Below are 16975 nucleotides of genomic sequence, written 5' to 3'. Positions count from 1 at the left end.
TATTGCGTTTTGTACATCGAATAGACATGAATCTTCAGGGCCCAGAGGGCGGACTGCAGGAGGCTGAAAACGGCCTCCCCATGGCGCCCACATCCTCATCCCTTGAAACTGTAACTGTGTTAGCTAAAATGGCAAAAGGGACTTCACAAATGCAACTTGGTCAAAGACATTAACTGAGATAGGGAGACTATCTTGTGTTTTCAGGGCCAGGCCAAGGCAATTGCAGGGCTCCCTTATGAGAGGAAGCAAGAGGGGTCAGTGTCAGAGATGAGATATGAAGACAAAAACAGAGGTCAGAGACAGAATTGAAGATGACTGACTTTTGGCTTTGAAAACAGAGGGGACCCGTCTCAGATCAAGAGTGCAGTAGCCTCTAGAAGCTGAAAAGGCAGGACAAAGGATTCTCCCCTAGAACCTGCAGATGGAGCAGGGCCCTGCCAACACCTTGGTTTTAGGAATTCTGACCTCCAGAATGCTAAGGTAATAAATTGGCATTAGTTTGTAATAATTTGCTATACCGGCATAGGAAACAAATACAAAGGGCCTCTACTCAATTTGATATAATAATTTTCCACAAATATACCATAAAACAATCTCAAATTTTCACATCCCAAGAATTTCAGAGTTAAGACGGCAAATAATACATGTCACAAGACACTGAAAATCAACTTTCAAGTGTAAAATTACTGAAGATTTTTTTTTTCTGTTGACAGTCATCTTGTAGAATGTGGCAATGGTGCAAAACAAAAATGGAATACCTCATTCCAACAGGATGAATTCTGCTTTATAAACTGAAGCAAAAATAATTCAATAAATATACTTTGCTGTTAAATATTCAATACTGTTCTTCCTAACTTCATTAGCATTTGAAAGTGAAGGAGGAATGGTTTATTTAGATTTTGGATTCATTACTGCAAATGAGGACCCCCTTCACCAAGGCCCCTCTCTTCAATTATCTCATCAACTTAATTTCAAAAATCACATGTATGACTTTTAAAAGGCACTTCAGATCTTATAGGGCAATGAAACTGTCCAAAGTTTAGGCAGTAAAATACATTTTTTAATCAGCAAATGGCGCACATTATCCTCTTTTAAGGATTTCTCAGTTTTTGGAGACTCAGGAAATAATCACGAGAGAAATATAGAAAGGTAAGAGAGTGTTTCATAGTATTCCTTACCTGTGTAACAAGTGGCTCCAATAGCCTCTCCACTGTTAAAGTCCGTATTTCCAAGCTTTTGGGGTCCCATTTTAAAATGATAGGTGAAGTAGCCGAAGTCATGCTCCCTGTGGGAATACATGTTATCAGTCAGAAAAAGGATCCATGAAATAAGCTGTCATTTAAGACACAAAAATTAATAGATCACTGAAATATAGGTGAGATTTGGAGATTATTGTCTGGTACAACCTCATACACTTAGAGATGGGGAAATCTGACCAAGAACTAGGTGAGGTGGCAACATTGGAATCAGATTAAAAAACGAGGGCTCTTGAGAGCACCTGTACACATTAGGTAAACCCTAGGGACCTGTTTGACCCTGCAATATTTCATGCACTCAACATTTAGTATGCACATCCATCTGCTCTATGCTGGGAAAGAGTTGGACCTTGCCCTGATGTAGCTTATGGTAAAGATAACAAGGACAACTAACCATTATACTTCAGTATGATATATACTGTGATAAAAGAATACAGAGAGACCTATGGGTGAAACTGAGAAAAGGACACTCTAGTCATTCTTGGGGTACCAGCAAAGGCTGCCAGGCAGTACCATCAATCTAGCATGATCATCAGATAAGGAACCTCCTACCTTAGACAAAAGGCTACTTTGTTTCCTTCAGATCACAACTGATCACTGAAGATTATCATATTGCCTGTGGCAGCAGAGTTTCATTCTCTTATATAGCAAAAACATCTTGTAAACCAAGGGCCAAATTTTCTGAAAATTAAATTACTGCTATTTACATGTTCTCTGATTACTCACTGCATTTACTTGCTTATCCCATAAAATCAGTGTCGGAGAAGTCATTTACCGTATTCTAAAGCAATTCCTCTTACCTGAGAACCAGTGACCTGCAGGGAGAATCCTTCTACATGTCAAGTGACAAACATGTCCTTGGCCTCAAAAGAACAATGATTTATTCTATCACTGACAAACTGATAGGGACTAGTACAAACACACCTCTTTACCACCCTGCTACAGATCATCTTTTTGCAAAGAGCCACAACCAGTTTGGTTGAAAAAAGAAATGCAAAGACACAGTGTGCTCTTATTTAAATTCTCTGCAAATGCCATGTTTTAAATAAACTAAGCATAGCAATCCAACCATACAGACCAATTTAGATTTGGGTTCCTTCACAACAATAATAGTTGGCACTGATAAGCTGCCCGTCCTCCAGAAACCTAAACACATATTACACATTTCCCATTCACTCTGCCAACTGCGACATAGCAGCTCTGCCATTCGCAGGATTCTGTTTCTGGGAAGCCCACCTTCCTGCACAGAGGAGGGATAAAGACAGCAGATAGTTTCTATACAGAACAGGTACATTAATCCTGGCTGAAGTCAGATCTATCTGAGTGATCTTGACTCAGTATTTATGACAATTATTTCAAAGTCCTGTCTAAAGAATCTCCCTGAGAACTTTTTCAAGTTTTGATGGTATAATAACGATGATGAATAAGGAAGTCCTGCAGCAAAGCTGGATAACTAGCAATGAAGTAATTTTAATACCATACTGAAAGATACTGAGTGAATACATAAAGGATTCTAATGATTACATGGACATGTTTGTGCATATAGGGTGTTGGAACAAAGAAGGCAGGTAAAATCCTTTATCAACGTTCTCATGCATAACTTATTTAAAATGATGCTCAAAAATGATGATTTAAAAAAATGCTAGGGTAGTCACATTAATGATCCTAATTTAGCATGCATCAAGCAGAAATGGAGGGTCACTTCTTGAACAAAGACCACAATCTGACTATGAGCAAAGGAGCAGTTACACAGCCTTGAGCCCTGAAGGTCACAAGGGACTTCTAAATCCAAAATTGAAAGGACAGGAGTTAATCAGAACAATTATTCCACCTAATAAACTGGGGATCAATCTTCTCAGCTATGTTTTGTGACACACATAAAATTCAGCAAAAGGTGAGGAAAGATTACATGGTACTAATTTATTGAATGGAAAAACTTGGTCACAGAAACTTTAAGTGCCATTTTCTTAGCCATGCTGATTTTGCTACAGTTGTGACTAACATTGTATGTTCTGAAATCCACTCCTTAATCTTTTTCACCATTTGGTTCAGTACCCAAATTAGCACGGGGGTTGTATGTGACTGTATGCAACACCCTGACCCCTAAACCCAAGATGTGGATATCTAAAGTCCCAGTAAATTACCTACAAGGAGCACGTTAGCCTTACATGACCTATGGACCAGGGGACAGAGGAAAGGAAGAAACTCCTCTGAAGGCAGATTACCTGAGCTAGTGTAATCCTTGGGATCTGCTCGTTCTAGGGCAAGTGTTTTGGGCCTGCCATTTTAAGCACATTTAATTGCTTTCTACTAGTATAGACTAGAGCTCTTTTAGAAATATTTCCTTATCAAAACCCTCAGCCAACTGAAATTGCATACCATCAGAAAAACAGAGATTCCATTCCAGGCTAGTGTTCATGACCCCAGGCCTCGAGATGCACCTATTGATGGTCTTTGCCTCCAGAGTTCTAATAGGGATGAACGAGGGCAGAAAAGAGAAAAAGGGTCAGGCAGCCTCTAGAGCAAAGAAAGAGGGTTATTATCAGTAAACAGAAATGACAATTTGGTATGTGACCCCCTCACAAGAGCACACAAGATGGCTGACTCTCAAACAAGAATATCGTCCCACTTATACTTTCAATATTCATAAATTATCAAGGCCAAACAGAACACACTGACTTGTATTTTATTTATTTGTTTTATTCTTTTATTGCAGAAGTCGTAGGTTTGCAGAAAAATCATACAGAAAATATAGAGTTCCTGTGTTTCTGTCTCCACACACATAAATTTCCCTATTATTAATACTTTGCATTAGTGTGAACCTTTGCTACAACTGATAAAACAATATTATTAAAAATTATACTATGAATAATAGTCCACAGATTACATTAGAAACCACTGTTTGTTCCACAGTCCTACATTTTTAAAAATGTTATTCTTGTAATATATATAAAACCTAAAATTTCCATTTAACCAGATTAAAATATGTAATTCAGTTGTGTTAATAACATTCACAGTATTGTACTTCTATGACCACCATCCATTACCAAAACTTTTCCATCACACCAAACAGAAACACTGCATTCTGCTGCTGTTGGGTAAGGTGTTATATCTGTTAGGTCTAGTTAGTTTATAGTATCCTTGTATATAGTATCATCAAGTCTTCTATTTCATTACTGATCTTCTGTCTAGAAGCTGGATCCATTGTTCAATGTGGTGTATTGAAGTCTCCTACTATCAAAGTAGAACCATCTATTTCTCCCTTGAAAATTGTTAATATTTGCTTCATATATTTTGGGGCTCCGTTGTTAGGTACACAAATATTTATAATTATTATGTTTTTTATTGAATTGACTCTTTTATAGCATAGAGTGGACTTCTTTGTCATTGCAACAGTGTTTGACTTAAATTCTATTTCTTCTGATCTTAGTACAGCAACTCCAAGTCTCTGTTGGTTACTATTTGAAAGGTACATTTTATTCCATGCTTTTACTTTCAACCTACTTGTGTCTTTGGATTTAAGGTGAGTCATTAGAAACAGCAAATAATTTCATCATGCTTTATTTTTATCAATTCTGCCAATCTCTGTCTTTTGACTTCAGAGTTTTATCCATTTACATTTAAAGTAACTATTGATAATGACTTTCTTCTTCCATTTTGCTACCTGTTCTTTCTTTAAAAAAAAGGTCTTTATACCTTTTATATCTCTTAATTCTTATGCTAATGCCTATTTCCACATTTGACTTTAGTATTTCAGCATTTTCAGTCCCTTCTCATTTCTTTCTTTATATATTTTTCAGATATCTTTGTGGTTATTAGGATTTAACGTCCTAAATCTGCAATAATTACATTAGATTTGATACCAACTTTACTTCAATAGCATACACAAACACTGTTCTAGACTCCTCTATGCCCCACTTTTTTATTGTACTTATTACATATTATATATTCATGCATTTTATCTCCCAGATGATAGATTTAACATTATTTTTTATGCATTTGCATTTTAGAACCTGTAAGAGGTCAAAAGTGAAGTTACAAATAAAAAAAATGAAAAAATATTCGCATTTACAGTTATCTATATGGTTACCTTTACTAGAGATCTTTATTTCTTTATGTCACTTCAATCTATTATCAAGTGTCCTTTCCTTTCCTTTGAGTCTGAAGAACTCCCTTATCTTTGTTTGTAGGGCAGATGTAGTGTTGATGAACTCCCTCAACTTTTGTTTATCTGAGAATATCTTAATTTCTCCCTCATTTTTGAAAGACTGACTCACTGGTTATAAAATCCTGGGTTGGCAATTGTTTTATTTAAGCACTTTAAATTTTTGTCTCACTCCCTTTTTGCCTTCTTGGTTTCAGATGAAAACTGGCACCTAATATTATTGGGACTCCTTTTTGCATAATGCATTGATTTGTCTCTCGCAGCTTTCCTTGTCCTTAGCATTTGACAGTTTGACAAACACAGATGATAGTTCAACATTGGCATAGCTCTCTTCTAGTTTATCCTGCTTGTGGTTCATTGAGCTTCTTGAATGCATATATTCATGTCTTTTGTTAAATTTCAGAAGTTTTCCTACAGTATTTCTTTGAATGTTCCTTCTACCCTTTCTTTCTTTCTTCTCCTTCTGGGATTCCCAAAATGCATAGATTGGTACATCTGATAGTGTCCCAAAGGTCTCCTAGGATCTGTTCACTTCTTTAAAACTATTTTTCTTTCTTCTCATTAGTCCGAAGATAAGTGTTCTATCTTCAAGTTAACCTATTCTTTCTTTTGAATATGCTGTTGGAACCTCTAGGGGATTTTTTTCATTTCAGTTATCTTTGTCTTCAAATTTGGTATTTCTGTTTGCTTCCTCCTTATTGGGATTGCCATATTGTTCATTCATCCTTTTCCTGCTTTAGTTTAGTAATTTATCTGCTTTCTCCTTTATTTCCTTGAGTATATTGAAGCTTGTTTTTAAAAGTTTTTGTTTGACATGATCAAAGTATGGTCCTCTCTGATGATGCCTTCCGAATTGACAGAGATTTGCTTAAGTTCCAGGAGCTAATAAAAAATGTTCCAAAGCAAAAAAAGCAATATTCAGAGTCTTGACAAGCTGCCTCTGCTTTGGCTCTCCTTCAGACTTTGAACCTCCTGTTAAGAAGATAAACCTGAGAAGAAGAAAGTTAACTGCAGTTTCCTCTTATCTCTTTTTGTGGATGCACCTTGTCTTGAGCTTGTGCTTGTTTGTGACCTCAGGAATTACTACATAAATAGGACTCCAAATAACCACTCTACTCCCTGTGAAACAGGCTTCCCACCTCTGGGGTTCAATTATGTTTCTCAAAGTCAGTAATCCATTGTCCCAGGCTGCTTTGACTTAATTGTTTCTTATACTGCTCTTTCTGCCTATAAGCTATTTCTCCCTGTAGTGCAAGTTAAGTGAGGGTGAGCCAGAGATGACTTTCTTGGCTCAGTCTTTGAAATTATCACACAATATGTTGTCCTTTACATATAAGCACCCAAGTATGTACACAGGGGTTACTCTTCTCCCTCTTGAAAGGGGCCAGGGGCCCACAATGGGAGCAAAGGACAGCTCCACACCATGTCTAGGAAGGTTTTGGGGATGGACCAGCAAGTGCACAGCAAGACTCTCCTGTCAGGTTTAAGGTTGCATTTTATTGATTTCGCACCCGTCCAATTACTACAGCCATTTATTTTCCAGAGTTTTGAGGAAACTACCAGTTATATCTAGCTGTTCAAAGACTATGTGCACTAATGGCACCCTGGAACATTTTATGCCACCATCTTGGTCTGCAGAAGGCCAGAAAGCATATAGATTTTCAATAGTTATGCTATATTGGATGACTGTACAGTAAATATTTTAACTCTCTCCCCTACCCCTCACCTCCACAAGAAGAGAATTCCCAACCTGCAAATATACATGCTCTGCAACGCATCACCACACTGATGTGCACCACCCTGTACCCTGCATCCTGCTACACGTCCACCCCACAAACACAAGGCCTTAGACTACTGAAGGAAATCAACTCCCAAAATAAATAAATCAAGGTATTTATATGGGATGAAAACAACAGAAGATCACTAAGCATATCACAGTGCAGACAGATATACCTAAACAAACAACCAAATGAAAACACCAGAGGAGACACAGACATTGGAACAACTAATCCAAGATGTTGTAATAAAATAAGTGGGTGGCTAATGACATAAAGAAGATCAAGAAGACAGTAGAAGAGCATAAAGAAGAATTTGGAAGAAGAAATAGAAAAACAGCATATATCACAGAGATTAAAGACTCTGTTGACCAAATAAAAAACATACTAGAGGCACACCACAGCAGATTTGAAGAAACAGAAGAAAGAATAAGAGATATAGAGGACAGGATAACTGATTTTGAACACTCAAAACAGCAAATGGCAAATAAAAAAGATGGAAAAATTTGAATTGGATCTCAGGGAAATGACAGACAAAACAAAGCACACAAATAAAAGAATCACTGGTGTCCCAGAAGGAAAAGAGAGGACTAAAGGGCTAGGAAGAGTAGTTGAGGATATAATGGAGGAAAACTTCCCAACCTTTATAAGGGACATAAATATACAAGCCAAAGAAGCCCAATGAACTCCAAACAGAATAAATCCAAATAGGCCTTCTCCAAGACAAACACTAATAAGTTTGTCAAATGTTGAAGAGAGAAGTAGAAAATTCTGAAAGTGACAAGAGAAAAATAATCTACTACATATAAGGGAAACCACATAAGACTGAGTTCCAACTACTCAAATAGCACCCTGGAGGTGAGAAGGCAGTGGTATGATATATTTAAGATCCTGAAAGAGAAAGATTTCCAGACAATAATTCTGTACACAGCCAAATTGTTCTTCAAAATTGAGGGAGAGAGATGCTCCTTTTATCTATGGTACAGACAGATGAGAAAAACAAACAAACAAACAAAAAAAAAAACTGAGGGAGAGATTAAAATTTTCACAGGCAAACAAATCCTGAAAGAATTTGTCAAAAAGAGACTGGTCCTACAAGAAATACTAAAGGGAGTTCTACCAATTGAAAGAAAAAGACATGAGAGGGAGATCTGGAGGGCACAGAACTGAAGAGTATCATCAGGGTAATTTAAAGGATAAAAAGAGAAAGAGGGAAAAATATATAGACCTGACAAATAAAATTAAAAAGATAAGATGGTGGAGTCAAGAAACGTCCTTTCAGTAATAACCTTGAATGTTAACAAACTAAATTAACCAATTAAAAGATACAGATTGGCAGAATGTATTAAGAAATATAATCCAGCTGAATGCTGCTTACAAGAGACTCATCTTAGATACAAGGATACAAGTAGATTGAAGGTGAAAGGATGGAAAAATATTTTCCATGCAAACTATAAGCAAAAGAAAGTGGGAATGCCTATACTAATATCAGACAAAATAGACTTTAAATATAAAGACATCACAAGAGACGAAGAAGGACACAATATATTAATTAAAGAGACAATTCATCAAGAAGATATAACAATCATAAATGTATATACTCCTAATCAAGGAGCTCCAAAGTACATGAGACAGACAGTGGCAAAACTGAAGAGAGTGATAGATGTCTCAACAATAATAGCTGGAGACTTCAATACGCAGTTCTCCTCTACAGACAGAACAACCCAACAGAAGATCAACAAGGAAACAGTGAAGTTAAACAACTTGATAAACGAATTAGACCTAACAGATATATTTATGTTATTGCACCACAAAACACAAGGTTATGCATTCTTCTCTAGTACTCAGGGAACATTCTCCAGGATGATCATATGCTGGGGCACGAAACAGGTCTTTACAAATTTAAAAGCATTGAAGTTACTCATAGCACTTTCTCTGATCACAAGGTAATGAAGCTGGATCTCAATAACCAACAGAGAATAAGAATATTCACAAATATATAGAGATTAAATAACACATTCTTAAACAACTAGTGGGTCAAAGAAGAAATTGCTAGAGGAATCAGTAGCTATCTGGAAACTAATGAAAATAAGAATAAAACTTATCAGAACTTATGGAATGTGGCAAAGGCTGTGATGAGAGGGAAATTCATTGCCCTAAATGCCTACATTAAAAAACAAGAAAAGGCAAAAATTGAGGACTTAACAGCAAACCTGCAGGAACTTGAGAAAGAACAGCAAAATAACCCCAAAGCAAATTGAAGAAGAGAAATAAAAAAGATTAAAGCAGAGTCAAATGAATGGGAGAACAAAGAACAATAGAAAGGATCAATAAAACCAAAAGTTGGTTCTTTGAGCAAATCATAAAATTGATGGGCCACTAGCAAGACTGACAAAGAAAAAAATGAGGGGATGCAAATAAACAAATCAGAAATAATAAGGTGTACATTACCACAGACCCTGAATAAATAAAATGAATTGTAAGAGGATACCACGAACAACTATATGCCAACAAACTAGACAACTTACATGAAGGGGACAAGTTCCTGGAAACACACAAATAGGCTACACTGACTCAGGAAGAAACAGAAGATCTCAACAAACCAATCACAAGTAAAGAGATTTAATCAGTCATCAAAATCTTCCTACAAAAAAAAGCTCAGGGCCAGATGGTATCACAGGGAATTTGATCAACATTCCAAAAAGGACTAACATGAATCCTACTTACACTTTTCCTAAAGGTTTAGGAAATAGGAACTTTACCTAAGTCATTTATGAAGCTAAAAACATCTTAATGCAAAAACTATGTAAAGATGCTGTCAGAAAGCTAAACTACAGGCCAAACTTTCTAATAAACATAGATGCAAAAATTAGCAAATCAAATCCAACAATACATTAAAAGAATTATACACCACGATCAAGTGGGGTTTATACTAGGAATGAAAGGATGGTTCAATGCAAGAAAATCAATTAATGTAATACAGCACATTAACAAATCGAAAGAGAAAAATCACATGATCTTCTTGATGGATGCTCTAAAAGCATTAAAAAAATTCAACATCCTTTTCTGATTAAAAAAAAAAAAACTCCAAAATATAGGAATAAATGGGAACTACCCCAATATGATAAAGGGAATATATGAAAAACTATAGCCAGAATTGTACTCAATGGAGAGAGACTGAAAGCTTTCCCCCTAAGATCAGGAATGAGACAAGGATGCCTACAGTAACCATTATTACTCAACATTGTGCTAGAAGTTCTAGCTAGAGCAATCAGGCAGGACAAAGAAATAAAAGGAATCCAAATTGGAAAGGAAGAAGTAAAACTTTCATTATATGCAGATGGCATGATATATACTTGAAAGATCCTGAGATATCTACAACAAAGTTACTTGAGCTAATAAACAAATTCAGCAAGGTGGCGAGACATAAAATTAATATGCAAAAATCAGTAATGTCTCTATATACAAGCAATGACCTAACTGAGGAGTCAGTTAAGGAAAAAAAAATCCATTCAAAATAGCAACTACAAGAATCACATACTTAGGAATGAACTTAACTATGGACATAAAGGACTTGTACACAGAAAACTACACAAAATTTCAAAAATAAATCAAAGATCAAAATAGGTGGAAAGACATTTCCTGTTCATGGATAGGAAGGCTAAATATAGTTAAGATACCAATTCTACCCACATTAATCTACAGATTCAACACAGTACCAATCAAAATTCCAACAATCTACTTTCAAGACATGAAAAAGCTAGTTACCAAATTCATCTGGAAGGGAATGAGATCCGGAATAGCTAAAAAGCATCCTAAAAAAGAAGAATGAAGTGGAAGGATTAACACTTATTGACTTTAAATTCTATTATAAAGCCACAGTGGTTAGAACAGCATGGTACTGGCACAAAGATAGAAGCATTGACCAATGGAATTGAATCAAGAGTGCAGAAATAGACAACCAAATCTATGGTCAACTGATATTTGACAAGGCCCCCAAATCCTCTGGATTGGGACAAAACAGTCTTGTCAATAATTCAGCATGGAAGAACTGGATATCAATAGTCAAAAGAATGAAAGAGGATGCCTATCTTATACCCTATACAAAATTAACTCAAAGTGGATCAAACACTTAAATATAAGAACTAGCACCATAAAGTTTCTAGAGGAAAATGTAGGGAAATATCTTCAAGACCTAGTAATAGGAGGTAGCTTTCTAAACTTTACACCCAAAGCACAAGCATCAAAAGAAAAAAATAGATAAATGGGAATGCCTCAAAATCAAATGCTTTTGAACCTCAAAAGAATTTGTCAAGAAGATAAAGAGGCAGCCAACCCAGTGGGAGAAAATATTTGGAACTCACATATCAGACAAAGATTTGATATCCTGTATACACAAAGATATCATACAACTCAACAACAAAAGAACAAACAACCCAGTTATAAAATGGGCTAAAGATATTTTTCTGAAGAGCAGATACAGATGGCTGAAAAGCGCATGAAGAGATGTTCATTTTCACTGGTTATAAGGGAAATGCAGATCAAGATTACAATGAGATACCACCTCACACCTATAAGAATGGCTGCTGTTAAACAAACAGGAAACTATAAATGTTGGAGAGGGTGTGGAGAAACTGGGACATTTATGCATCGCTGGTGAGAACGTATAATGGTGCAACCATTATGGAAGACAGTTTGGCGGTTCCTCAGGAAACTATATATCGAGTTGTCCTATGATCCAGCAATAGCGCTACTTGGTATATACCAAGAAGAGCTGAAAGCTATGATACAAACAAACATTTGCACACCAACGTTCATAGCAGCATTATTCACAATTGTCAAAAGATGGAAACAAACCAAATGCCCATCAAGTGATGAGTGGATTAACAAAATGTGGTATATATATATATATGATGGAATATTATGCAGCAGTAAGATGAAATTATGTCCTGAAGCACATGACAAGATGGATGAGCTTTGAGAACATAATGCTGCGTGAAACAAGCCAGACACAACAATATATACTGTATGATTCCACTTTTAAGACCATGGTAAAGGTAAAATCAGAGGCTTATAATAAAGAATATAGGGGACTTAGAGATACATAGAAGCTAGATATGGGTGAATAGTTAGCAAATGAGGTTGAAGTGCAATGCAAGGGAATACTTAGAAGTGAAGGTGGTTCTCTAGTGAGTCTATAAGTAATAAACCATACTGAAGGTGAACAGGATTGAAAGGGGTTGTAGAGACCTATGTATCCCACTGATTAACACTAGAAATATAAATTAGTTCTTGCAAGAACTACTTCAAAGGTATAATTAATGTACAAAGCGTGCTTAAGTCCAGGGTATGGAGGAAAACAGCTATTGCATGCTATGGGCTACAGTGAAAAGGAAAACATCAGCACTGCCACAGCAACAGAAGAAGTAAATAATGGGGAGAGGGACAAGAATTAAGAGAAGGTTTAGATTTTGTATTTGGCAAGGGTGTGTTTATTGGTTTTCTTTCTCTTGGGAACAGTGAAGTTATCTAAAATTGAGAGTACTGATGAACTGAGGACTTTGGGCACTATACATGATCCCTGATGAATGCAGGCGGCTGAAGGATGCACTGACTGAGAAGTAGATTGGCAAATGCTGGTGTATACTTATGAACAAATGTGCTGCTACAAAAAAGGAATGAAGTTGTGAGGTAAGCAATGATGTGAATGAATGTGTGGGACATTTGGTTTAGCAAAATAAGCTAGAAATGAAAGAATGACTATTGTATGATCTCCTTTAGAAAATGCTCACAAGAAAACAGGGGCCTAGATTGTAAGCTTTCATAGTGAACACATTTAGTCTGGAGTGGTATTATTATTTCTGGATTTCGAGAGGCTGTTTTATATATATATATATATATATATATTCTGATATCCTGATATTTAGAGATATGAACAAAGCTGATCAGGTTGGGGTTGAGTTAATTCAGAATACAGGGGTAAGGAAGTCAATGCCTATATTCTGGTCTCATATTCTTTGAGACCAATGGAAGAAATGTTTATCTGGTCTGAAACTGAAATTTTCTGTAGCACATACTCTAACCTATTTGTATAGCTCATTTGAGCAATTGCAAAACAGGGAGCCCAGAATAAGAAAGAAGTCCTTTAATCCTGTATAACTCAATGTAATGCCTGGATACATCCTAGAGTATATTAAGCAGGTAATCAAAAAGTATTGGCAAAGTCTCTTGAAGGATGGGAGAAAAAATATGGAACTATTAATCTTTACTATCAGTAAATCCCCTGATATTGTGTCAAACTATAGGGACACTCAAATCAATAGGCCATGCCCTTGATTTTGAGGTTTATTCCTGTGAAGCTTATGTAGGTAGCGGAGAAGCTTAGCCTACCTATAGGTATACTCAAGAGTTACTTCTGGAGGACTTCTTTTGTTGCTCAAATGCAGCTTCATTCTCTCTAAGCCCAACTCTACAAGTGAAATAATTACCCTTCCCTCTAAATGAGACATAATATCTTGGGGTGAAAGTCTCCCTGGTGGTGTGGGAGATGACTCCCAGGGATGAATACAGTCCTGGCACCATGGGATCAACAATTTCATCTTGACCAAAAGGGGGAAAGAAGTATAACTAATAAAGTATCAGTGGCAGAGAGAGTTCACATAGAGTCGAGAGGCTACTCTGGAGCTTGCTCCTACACATGCTTCAGTTAGACATTGTTACCTATCATAACTTGCCAAACCCCAAACCTGTACCATTCCAGCCACTCTTAAAGCAAACCTAGGGCAATATATAAGATTGCACAAGGGTTCCATGCTTTAGAGTAACTTTTCAGAAACCTACAAGATGGGTCCCTGAACCAGGTAAGTCCTAAAATCTAGAGGGTCCACGTTCTCCAGAACATCAAATAGTTCCATCTCCCTACCCCATATTAGTGACAGACCCTTCTAAAATGAAAAAGTTAGAATGCCCATAGCCCAAACACCCTAAAGAGATAGATAGAAAGAACAACTTGATGGTGGAGTTATACATAGAAGATAAGATTTAACAAATGAATATGATTGCTGAGTCATTAAATTGATACTTCTTTTAGTCTCCAATATTTTACAGCAGTTAGAAGTAAAAACCTAAATTTGTGGAATTGTGACCCATGTCAAACTCTGAAATATGTTCTACAACTAATTGTGGTGCTGTGCTTTGAAATTTATTGCTTTTTTATATATGTTATTTTTCACAAAAAAAGAAAGAAAAAAGTCGATTGTGGTGATAAAAAGATATTTAAGCCTTTTAGCCTCCTATATTCTGGAGCAGCTAGAAGGAAAAATCTGAGAGAATCGTATGGTAGCCTATGACACTCTGGGATTGGTCCTGTAACTTCTTGTTGGAGAGTGCTTTGAAACCTATTGATTTTTTTTTTATTTCTTTGCTTTGTTTATATTTTATACTATACAATAATTTTTTTAAAATCATATTTCATTTTTCTTTATTAGGGAGACTTAGAATACTGACCCATCATAGCAAAAGAGTGAAAAACAAGGATTGTGAATAACAAAACATGGTAAATTATGATTCATACATCACAATTTTACAACCCCAAGAGAAGCTCTTAGTAATTATTTAATCTCTGAGAAGATTTTCTTATTGAAAAAGTGTCAAAATGCATACACGTAAAAGGTGATATGACAGCCTACACAATGACATCTTAGATAATTTGAGACTTGCTCTGTGGTGGTGAGGAAGAGGCATGGGTGGCCAGGATGCTAGAGGTTATTTCTCACTCAAACCTGACGAAGCAGAACCTGACCAAAAGACAAGCCCATGTGAAATGAGCTTGCCAACGGATGGCCAATGAACAAGTGCCTTGTGTTTTCAGACAGTGCCCTGATAAACAGAAAATATCTCGAGGCTGTTACTCCAAGGATGTTTCTCAAGTGACAGATATGCTCATGCAGTGCATAATTCACTGCAGAATTTCTCCTTCATAGTCCGTTTTGGGAAATGTATTTTGAATCCTCTGCTTGACCTTTCTGAAATCTGTTTCTTCTACTCTTCTTTTGTAAAGCCATGATCAGGATGCTTTGTAGTTTTTCAGGGGGCACTCAAACCTGTCTTCCTCCTCAGTGCTCCAACTACAGATTCTCACCAATCTTTCTCTTTACCAATACTGAAACTACTGCTATTGAAATCTCTAAGGTTTTATAAGATCACAGGCTAGCTTTAGTTGATATAGAAATTCAGAAGTTTATGGCTGATAATGGGTTCATTCTACTCTCTCCACACAAATAATGTTCAGTGAGTTAACCTTTGCTCAAGGTCATAAAATTTGAATCATCTGTCTCCATTCTATACTCATAACCACTATGCTCATTGCTTCTAGAGGAAAATCTTAGGCTTATGCCATCTAGGTCGCTGGAGGAACCATGAAAAGAAGACACAGATATGGACAGTGAGGTGAAGGAATACTAGATAAGATGAGGGAGACACTGATGGCAGGAGACTTGGACACAGGTAGCACTCAAGGGAAATGTGGCTAATCTTCTTGGTAAGGCAGGTCAGGTCCTCAGTTCAGTTCCCCCAAACCACCTTTGGTCCCATGTGGAAAGAGTGGGATGCTGGTGAGTGGGGTTGGGCCATGTACTCAGCAATGCAGGGATTGGGCAAGGCAAGAAAGGGACCCCACAACCAATTATGCCAAGCTAGGTTGTTGCAGGCAGAATTTTGGCCCCTATGACCTTGGCCCCTTGTGCTACATTCATGAATATATATGATATTACATGGCAAGGGGACTTTGCAGATGCGATTAAGTTACTAATTAGTGAACCTTAAAATGGGGAGATTATCATGAATTACTGGGAGAGCTCCATGTAATCATATTTGCTCTTAAAAACACAGGCTTCTCCCATTGAAAGTAGAAGAGGGAGTCGTGGAGATATGGTTGAAGAGGACATCAGAGAGGTAGGGCAGGGAAAAGCAGAGGGACTTGAAATGTGGCAAGGACTCAACCCCATGTTTCTGGAGGGGGTTGCATCAAAAGCACAAGAAGGAATCTGAGCAGGCCTCAACTGAGAGCCGGCATGAAACTGGGACCTCAAATCACAATGAACTAAGTTTGGCCAATAACCTGAATAAGGTTAAAAACAGATTTCTTCCCCAGAGCTCCGGTAAGGAACACAGCCATATTAACACCTTGATTCCGGCCTTGTTAGATTCTAAGTAGAAGTGTCAGCCAAATCCAACTGGACTTCTGACCTTCAGAAAATATGAGATTAATGAACTTGAGTTGTGTTAAGCCACTAAATTCATGATGATTTTTTACAGCAGTAATAGTAAACAAACACAAGTGGTTCTCAAATCTGTGTGTGTATATATCACAATCAGATAGGGGACTTGTTCAAATACAAAGTCCTGGGACCACACCAGGGTTTCTGACTCATTAGTTCTGGGGTGAGACCAGAGAATCTGAATTTCCAATAAGTTCCCAGATGTTGATGGTGATGATGCTGATCCAAGACCCCACTTTGAGAACCACTGCTGTAATCACAGCCCATCACCCCATGTGCCAGCAGGGTAACAGTGGCCAGGAAGGTATGCAACACCTCTGCTCATCTTGGTTATCATTACAATTATAAAAGTTATTGTAATCTGTGAAAGGTATTTATACTTTTCTAGGGGATCCAATGTCTTAAAGATTACATTCTCAATAGGGAAATAGAGTGCCACATCAGAAGCATATGTGTCTTTTCAAAGCATATGTTCACCAACCCCCAATCTCCTAGAAGATT

The 16975-nt window shown here is 37.0% G+C and overlaps 1 protein-coding gene across 9 annotated transcripts in view; it reads right to left on the bottom strand.

Moving 5' to 3' along the window:
* Nucleotides 1-16975, bottom strand: part of CTNNA2 (catenin alpha 2) — a 1185776-nt gene that overhangs the window by 1036429 nt on the left and 132372 nt on the right. For 6 of the 9 annotated variants that reach the window (XM_077134705.1, XM_077134708.1, XM_077134706.1 and 3 more), the window contains exon 2: nt 1179-1285. In XM_077134705.1, the coding sequence (XP_076990820.1) occupies nt 1179-1280 (102 nt within the window). In that variant the 5' untranslated portion in view covers nt 1281-1285. Of the gene's footprint in view, nt 1-1178; nt 1286-3635; nt 3725-16975 lie in introns of those variants that run through there. The other 3 variants (XM_077134716.1, XM_077134704.1, XM_077134709.1) reach the window with 2 other exon arrangements.

Source organism: Tamandua tetradactyla, chromosome 17, assembly GCF_023851605.1.
Source record: "Tamandua tetradactyla isolate mTamTet1 chromosome 17, mTamTet1.pri, whole genome shotgun sequence".
Taxonomy (NCBI): Eukaryota; Metazoa; Chordata; class Mammalia; order Pilosa; family Myrmecophagidae; genus Tamandua; species Tamandua tetradactyla.
The sequence above is the reverse complement of the archived record's forward strand: the minus strand, read 5'-3'. Positions and strand labels throughout refer to the sequence as shown.